At 44.2% G+C, this 8,921-nt stretch overlaps 2 protein-coding genes across 2 annotated transcripts in view; both read right to left on the minus strand.

Moving 5' to 3' along the window:
- Nucleotides 1-4,947, minus strand: part of LOC140479135 (single-pass membrane and coiled-coil domain-containing protein 1-like) — a 60,574-nt gene extending 55,627 nt beyond the window's left edge. The window contains exon 1 of the mRNA XM_072573087.1: nucleotides 4,876-4,947. The gene's annotated coding sequence lies outside the window, so the exon portion shown is untranslated. The remainder of the gene's footprint in view (nucleotides 1-4,875) is intronic.
- Nucleotides 4,535-8,441, minus strand: aqp12 (aquaporin 12). Its single transcript, XM_072571708.1, has 4 exons — nucleotides 7,568-8,441; nucleotides 6,275-6,382; nucleotides 6,039-6,155; nucleotides 4,535-5,090 (listed from the first exon to the last, which is right to left on the minus strand). Exons 1-4 carry the CDS (start codon nucleotides 8,187-8,189, stop codon nucleotides 4,909-4,911), a joined length of 1,029 nt encoding a protein of 342 aa, XP_072427809.1. The 5' UTR covers nucleotides 8,190-8,441; the 3' UTR covers nucleotides 4,535-4,908.
- Between the last annotated feature and the right edge of the window lie 480 nt (nucleotides 8,442-8,921).

Genomic DNA, 8,921 nt, shown 5'->3' on the forward strand with positions numbered 1-8,921 from the left:
ATATTGGGTCATTCTAGACTAAAGTTGAGAGAGTGGTGTTGGAAAAGCACAACCTGATGCAGGGCTTATGCCCAATACATCAATTCCCCTGCTCCTCGGATGCTGCCTGACCTGTTGTGCTTTTCCAGCATCACACTCTCGACTCTGATCTCCAGCATCTGCACTCCTCACTTTCTCCCCATTCTGGACCAAACCTTGGTCAAACCAGCAGGTTTTAAGGAGTGTATTAAAAAGAGAAAAGTGTCAGAGAGGTGCAGCAAGTGAGTTACAGAACGTGGAGGAGCCATGCAGCTCAAGGCACGGCCATCAGTTTGACAGCGATTGGTGTTCTAAAGCTTAGGATTAGATGAACATAAATAACACGGAGGATTGTGGGACAAGAGGCAGCTGGGGAGTTGAGGAGCGACACTGTGAAGCAATTACATAAATCTTAAAATTGAGATGCTTCTTGAACAGGAGCCAATGTAGGTGAATAAGTCCAAGTGTGAATGAATGAGACTTGGTTAGAAGGAGGGTAGCAGAGTTTTGGCAAGAAATGCTGATACACTCCATGTATCAGTAAAAAGAAACAGGTGGCCTCATACAGTCCAGAATGTATTAAAATAATCGAGCTCAGAGACAACAAAGGCATTGTCTTTGTGGTGAATAAGCTCAGGCAGGGGGTGAAGTCATGTGAGCGTCATACAGCACATAAACAGATCAATCGGTCCAACTTGTCTGCGCTGAACATATACCCTAATCTGACCCAGTCCCATTTGCCAGCATTTAGCCCAGATGCCTGTTAAATGTTGTAATTGTACCAGCCTCCACCAGCTCTTCCATACACACACCACCCTCTGCATGAAAAAGTCACCCCTTCAGTCCCTTTTAAATCTTTTCCCCTCTCACCTTAACCTATGCCCTCTATTTTTGGACTCCCCTACCCTGGGAAAAAGACCTTGCCTGTTCACCCTATCCAAGTCCCTCATATTTAATTGAAACAAATTTCTGTTCATCCAATACTGGATGTTGAAAAAGCAGTCTGATAATGTAGGTACATTGGGAGGGGTTTGTTAGCTCTGGTTTGCACTTCAAAGTGACACCAACAGCATAAGTTTAATTCCCACACCAGCTGAGGTTACAATGAAACATCTGCCCTCTCAACCTCAGCCCTCACCTGTCAGCCTTCAGGTTAAACCACCATCAGTCATCTCTCTGGGACTTTAGCTGATGGAAGGATATGGACAGCTGATGATGAATTAGAGCCGGGTGTCATCAATATAGAAGGGACAGGAAACATGGAGTTCGGTCTGTGAGAATGGAGGGGCCTATCCCTTACATGGAGTTCGGTCTGTGAGAATGGAGGGGCCTATCCCTTACCTGGAGTTCGGTCTGTGAGAATGGAGGGGCCTATCCCTTACATGGAGTTCGGTCTGTGAGAATGGAGGGGCCTATCTCTTACCTGGAGTTCGGTCTGTGAGAATGGAGGGGCCTATCTCTTACCTGGAGTTCGGTCTGTGAGAATGGAGGGGCCTATCCCTTACATGGAGTTCGGTCTGTGAGAATGGAGGGGCCTATCTCTTACCTGGAGTTCGGTCTGTGAGAATGGAGGGGCCTATCCCTTACATGGAGTTCGGTCTGTGAGAATGGAGGGGCCTATCCCTTACATGGAGTTCAGTCTGTGAGAATGGAGGGGCCTATCTCTTACCTGGAGTTCGGTCTGTGAGAATGGAGGGGCCTATCTCTTACCTGGAGTTCGGTCTGTGAGAATGGAGGGGCCTATCTCTTATATGGAGTTCAGTCTGTGAGAATGGAGGGGCCTATCTCTTATATGGAGTTCAGTCTGTGAGAATGGAGGGGCCTATCTCTTATATGGAGTTCAGTCTGTGAGAATGGAGGGGCCTATCTCTTATATGGAGTTCGGTCTGTGAGAATGGAGGGGCCTATCTCTTACCTGGAGTTCGGTCTGTGAGAATGGAGGGGCCTATCCCTTACCTGGAGTTCGGTCTGTGAGAATGGAGGGGCCTATCCCTTACCTGGAGTTCAGTCTGTGAGAATGGAGGGGCCTATCTCTTACCTGGAGTTCGGTCTGTGAGAATGGAGGGGCCTATCTCTTATATGGAGTTCAGTCTGTGAGAATGGAGGGGCCTATCTCTTATATGGAGTTCAGTCTGTGAGAATGGAGGGGCCTATCTCTTATATGGAGTTCAGTCTGTGAGAATGGAGGGGCCTATCTCTTATATGGAGTTCAGTCTGTGAGAATGGAGGGGCCTATCTCTTATATGGAGTTCAGTCTGTGAGAATGGAGGGGCCTATCTCTTATATGGAGTTCGGTCTGTGAGAATGGAGGGGCCTATCCCTTACATGGAGTTCGGTCTGTGAGAATGGAGGGGCCTATCCCTTACATGGAGTTCGGTCTGTGAGAATGGAGGGGCCTATCCCTTACCTGGAGTTCGGTCTGTGAGAATGGAGGGGCCTATCCCTTACCTGGAGTTCGGTCTGTGAGAATGGAGGGGCCTATCCCTTACCTGGAGTTCGGTCTGTGAGAATGGAGGGGCCTATCCCTTACCTGGAGTTCGGTCTGTGAGAATGGAGGGGCCTATCTCTTACCTGGAGTTCGGTCTGTGAGAATGGAGGGGCCTATCTCTTACCTGGAGTTCGGTCTGTGAGAATGGAGGGGCCTGTATTTCTTATATTTAATTAAATTAATTCTAAAACCTAGATTGTATCAAAAAGTCACATCTTAACAATGTCATTGACACAAGTCCTTTAATTCAGGATATCTATAAGGGTCCACTTTGTCATCAGAATCATAACAAGAGTCACAGACCCTTCCCTAGGCCCCTCAAGGAGTCTGTGAGCCTCCCCAGCCTTACCCCTATTTTCCTGTTTGAAGCACAATGGGGGATTTAAATACATGTTCAAAGTTACAGCTTGAATTATGAAAGGTAGCATAATGGATGGGAAACAGGGAGTAATGTTACTGGATGTTTACTTGGGTTGGAGGAAGTGTTGGAGTGGAATTCCCCAGAGGTCAAGTATTGGGACTGTTGATTTCCTAATATATATTCATGACCTAGACCTTCATGCACATGGGTCAATTTCAAAGTTTGCAGATGATAGAAAACTTACATGCATTGTGAACTGAGAGAGGGTAATGTGGAACACCAAAAGGAGATTAATGGGTTGGTGGATGTCCAGATGTATGGCAAATTAAATTCAATGCAGAGAAGTGTGAGAGAATACATTTTAGTGGAACGAAATTATAAAAGCAGTATAAAATAATGGGGACAAATACAAAGGTATCCAGGAGCAGAGGAATCTGGATGTGCATGAGTTAATCATTAAAGGTGACAGGGCAGGTGGATAGGGTGGTAAGCAAAGCATACCATATCTTTGGCTTTGTTAATGGGGTCATGGAATATAAGAGCTGAAAATGTGTTGCTGGAAAAGTGCAGCAGGTCAGGCAGCATCCAAGGAGCAGGAGAATCGACGTTTCGGGCATAAGCCCTTCTTCAGGAACCAATATAAGAATAAACTCTCATCATAGAATCCCTTCAGTGTGGAACCAGGCCATTCAGCCCTTTCAAGTCCACAACTACTTTCCAAAAAGCATCCCACCCAGATGCCAGGTTATATTGAACTTGTATGTGGAGGTGATGGCCTCGTAGTATTCTCACCAGACTGTTAATCCAAAGACCTAGGTAATGCTTTGGGGTTCATAGCAGTTGGTGGAATTTGAATTCAATTAAAAACAAAATCTGGAATTAAGAGTCTAATGATGACCATGAATCCATTGTTGATTTCAGGAAAAACCCATCTGTTTCATTAATCTTATCTGGTCTGGCTCACATGTGACTTCAGACCCACAGCAATATGTTTGACTCTTGACTGTCCTCTGGATAATTAGTGTTCAATAAGACTGAACTATCTTCTGCAGAAATTGAGCTTTCCCTAGTTTATTCTCTTTCACAAATGTAGAAAGACTTTATGAAGATGGAGGCCATTTGACCAGGGTTGGAGGGTTTGAGCTACAGGGAGAGGCTGAAAAGGCTGGGGCTGTTTTCCCTGGAGCTTCGGAGGCTCAGGAGTGACCTTATAGAGGTTTATAAAATCATGAGGGGCATGGATAGGATAAATAGACAAAGTCTTTTCCCTCTAGTCTAGAACTAGAGGGCATAGGTATATGGTGAGAGGGGAAAGATTTAAACATGACTTAAGGGGCAATGTTTTCACACAAAGGGTGGTGCATGTATGGAATGAGATGCCAGGAATTGGTGGAGGCTGGTACAATTACAACATTTAAAAGGCATCTCAATGGGTATATGAATAAGAAGGGTTTGGAGGGATATGGGCAAAATGCTGGCAAATGGGATTAGATTAGGTTAAGATATCTGGTCGGCATGGACAAGTTGGACCGAAGAGTCTGTTTCTGTGCTGTACATCTCCAAGACTCTATGATTCTGATGACCATGGATCCCTTTGAAAGCAGTCTAGTAAATAAGATGAACAAAAATCATTTTAAAATTCTTTTATTCTTAACTGAAAAGTCTGTTTTGCCTTAAATATTGTTACAAGGTGAGATACTTAGGACACGCTGGAATAAGCCGCAGTAGGGACTTTTAAACACACTGTGACTTCAAATTCTGCTGACAGACTCACAGAATCTTACAGCGATGGAGAAGATCATTTAGCCCCTTGTCTTTCTGCTGAATATTTGAGTGAGCTATCCAAACATTCCTGATTTATTTCCAACTGCATGTATTTTTTCTCAGTTATATGTAACCAATTTCCTTTAGATAATTAGTAATAGATCTGGTTTCACCATTCTTTCAGACTAGGTATCACTTGACAAAATAAAACACCATGTTTACACACAGACTCCTCATATCAAACCTCAGATCTTGCATGTTTTTCTGATCCAAGGATTCATCGTTGAGCTCCTCTTCCAAGAGTCTCCTTTTTTTGATTGCTGACTGACTTGTTCTCGTCCTGATCCTGTGCTGAATTTCCTTTGGGAATTCTGTACTTTGTCCGTTGTGTGTAGAGTAGATTTTTGCAGAAAAGTCGAGGAATGTTTCCACTGAACAAAAAGATGGCCAAAATTGTTGCTGTAACAGAGAGGACTGGATAGAGTCAGATCGATTCTAGTATGAATGAACCATGGTACATGAGTACATTTGGGAGGTGTCAGCCTTATAAATAATCACAAGCATCTGTCAAGCAGATCAATTGTCTGACAACTTGATCTATCGTTATCCATTGGATGCCTAGCAAGTTAACCTGTTATGGAAAACTTGTACCTTCCTTGTGAATCAGGGATTGATTGGAGGGAGCTGGGGAGTGCCAGTCCATAATCTAAATGCCCATTTCTCATGGGGTGGTCCACACCTCTGATCAGATGTTCACTGACACAGACACATGTGGTGTAACTGGATGGTGATCAGAAGTGTGAACCCAGACTCATCTTCCACTCCTAACTAGAGTCACTGAAGCTACTTGTAATTCCCATTATTCTAAACGGGATCAGTAAATACAGCTCAGGTCAAAGATCAACTTGATGAGTGTGGCTCAGTCTATTGTAACCAGCAGTAAGCCCAAGAACTATATTTCTAAAGGTGCTTCTGTAGGGACAATAACTCAATTGGAAACTAACTTTTGTGAAGGTTTAAAAACAGGTTTGATCAGTGGCTCTCTTTTCCATTTGTTATTGACCACTCTTTGGATTTTGCTCCTTGTTTCTCGAGTATTGCATATAATGTGACTAACACATATAAGACAACATATACTAACAGTCTGAAGTGTTAACTATATAGCAGTTATTCAGTTACAGAAACATTAATAGGATAGATGCATAAAGTCAGAGTTACAATGATGCAGCTACTGTTGCACATATGACCAAAACAGCATCAAAAAAGCCAGGCATGTAAATGACGCATAAAATGTTAAATTGCTATGACACAAACCAACTGTCCAGTTGGATTGGCCATTTTGAGAACAGCATTGATACACTGAGTGCTAACATTTGGGCTCTTGAGGAAGGGGACTGCTGTACTCACCAATAAATGGACTTAGCCAGTAGACTACCATGTATTCTGACAATGTATTTCCAGAACAGTGGAACGTGGTTGAGAATGCAAGTGCTGGATTAAAAAGACCTGTTGTGTAGGGGCCAGCTGTAGGGGAAATCACAGTCACAGATTACAAAGCAATAAATCCAATTCCTTCTCAGAGTCCTCCTCAGGGCATGGCTCACATCACAAATCAATAAATCAGGCTCCAGAACATATCTCACCCATATAACCAGTGCGTACATCTCCATGGTCATGACAAGATAATTGGAAGCACGTAATTCTGAAGAAAAAGTAGAAATTATAGAAATACGTTGCAGAACCAGCAGAATCTACAAAAAAATCTTAACAGTGGCAGCGTGATCATAAACTAAAAGGATTTTAACAACTGCTAGTCGAGAAAAGACCAAGGTCTATTCAGTTCACCTTCGGCCAACCCGTCAAATTGGAAAACGCAGTATGGTGATAGTGTAATTAACAAGGCACTGAAATTCATCGCATTCAATTAATGAACAACAGCCCCAGACGTGACACCAGGAAAGCCCCATTGTAGAAGAACTTTGGGTATCCTCTGAAGCTGTCTAGAGTTAGCTTCCCCATGACTTTGACTGCTCATCAGGATCGATTTTACCATGAGCACGGTGAGTATTTCTGTGTTTATTGTACAGCGACCCTCATGAAATGGTGAGTCAGACGACGTTATTTTGTGCGGTTAGGGTGCAATCATGTGGGAGTGAGGAGAGTGGAAAAGAAGCATATTCTCAGCAAAATGATTCTAAAAGATGTTTCCAAAAGTCAAAGAATCAGAGTCATAAAGATGTCCAGTACTGAAACAGACCCTATCATCCAACTAGATATCCTAAATTAACCTCAATCCATTTGCCAGTGTTTGGCCCATATCCCTCTAAACCCTTCCTATTCATCTACCCATCCAGATGCCTCTTAAATGCTGTAATTGCACCAGCCTCCACCACTTCCTCTGGCAGCTCATTCCAAACACACATGAAAACGTTGTCCCTTAAGTCCCTTTTAAATCTTTCCCCTCTCACCCTAAATCTATGTCTCCCGTTTCTGGTTTCCCCCCACCCCAGGTAAAAGATGTTGTCTATTTACCCTATCCATGTCCCTCATGATTTTATAAACCTCTATAAGGTCACCCCTCAGCCTCCCACAGGTCTGCTGATGCTGGAGGTCAGAGTTAACAGTGTGTTGCTGGAAAAGCACAGCAGGTCAGGCAGCATCCGAGGAACAGGAAAATCAACGTTACGGGGCGGAGCCCTTCATCAGGAATGATGATTTTCCAGCTCCTCTGATGTTGCCTGTCCCACTACTCTGCCCACTCACAGGATCGATGACAGTACGATAATTCTATCAGGACAATATCATTGTGATGAGCCATACAGCAACACAACCTGTCTTTCCCCCTCCCCAGAAACATCCCGCCCCAATCTGCAGCCTCCTACAGCAATGGGAGATCCAGCACGAGGTTGCTTTCAGAAGCTCTTAAGATGAATCACTGAGTGGAGACCTACCTACGTGCACCAGAGCAGTGATGGTCAGAGCCTTAGACAGGATCCTGTATCCGAGAGCTGCTCCTTCGAACTTCATCAGCACCAGGTGGAAAAGGAAGGCACAAGCAGCTTCAACACAAGCTCCTTGGCCGACTGATGTCTCAAGAGCTGAGCTGCAGTCCCTTGCCATCATGTTCTGAATCAGGTGGAAATCTGTCAGCTCCCAGGACCAGTACCTTTTCACCCCGGTGCTGGCTAACTCCATCCCTGCAAACTGGGCCAAGATCTTCACAATGCTGGCCACTGCAAGACTGTTGGAGCGGAGGAATCCCTGCGCTGTGACTAGTGGGTTGGCCTCAGCTCTGTCACACGTGGCCTCGTGGACCGAGGTGAGGAGGAACAGCAGAGTCATAACCACATCCATTCCAAACCCACCGCCCCATGGCCCTATGATCACCAGCATCCGGAGCTCAAACCAGCAGGCAGCCTGCTGAAGGCAAGCCAGGAGCTCGACCAGAACATTGGAATAGAACCAAAACGGCAAAAGCTTTTTGGAAGTCCTCCTGATCACCTCGCAGAAAGCCACCACACCAAAGAAGTACCCAAAGGAGACGTTGAGTCCAGCCATGGTTTAACTCAAGACCAGAGTCCTTGTGGTTCCAAACACCTCGTCACTTTTCTCAGACAAAAATCACACAGCAGTGTGTACATTCAACATGAACTCAAGGACATGACGGATAAGTACACGTGTTCAAAGCAGAACCAGGCAAATGCTGGTCAATGATCAACTAGTGCTTACACCCCGTGGTGAATAAAAACCAATACTCAACTGTAAATTCATCTATCTATAACGAGCAGAATACCTGGGTTCAAGTCCCACCTGCCCCTTAGGTAAGTCATAATATATCCAAACAGCTTGATTAAGAATAATTCAGGTGGGTTTTATTTTTTAATTTGCTGTCTCCCAGAGTAGATTATCTGCTCGAAGTACATTGTTACAATGTCCTTCCGTCAAATTTTAAAAATTGAATTGCAATATCCATCCAGATTATTAACAGGATAATGTTAAGCATGATGCGAGGGGACTGAGAAATAAGGAAGGGATTGATAATTGACTATACATTACTGCTTTCTGGAGGAGACAAGTATTCAGTGGTACAAAAACAAATTACATTTATAAAGTTAGAGTCATCCAGCATGGGTAATGACCCTTCGGCCCAATTACGGCATGTTGACCATGTTCCGAAACTAAACTAGTCCCACTGCCTGCACTTGGCCCATAATTCTCCAAACCTTTTCCTATTTATGTACTTATCTAAATGTCTTTTAAACTGTACCCCCCCATCCACCACTTCCTCTG

The sequence above is a fragment of the Chiloscyllium punctatum genome, chromosome 6 (assembly GCF_047496795.1).
Source record: "Chiloscyllium punctatum isolate Juve2018m chromosome 6, sChiPun1.3, whole genome shotgun sequence".
In the NCBI taxonomy this organism is placed as follows: domain Eukaryota; kingdom Metazoa; phylum Chordata; class Chondrichthyes; order Orectolobiformes; family Hemiscylliidae; genus Chiloscyllium; species Chiloscyllium punctatum.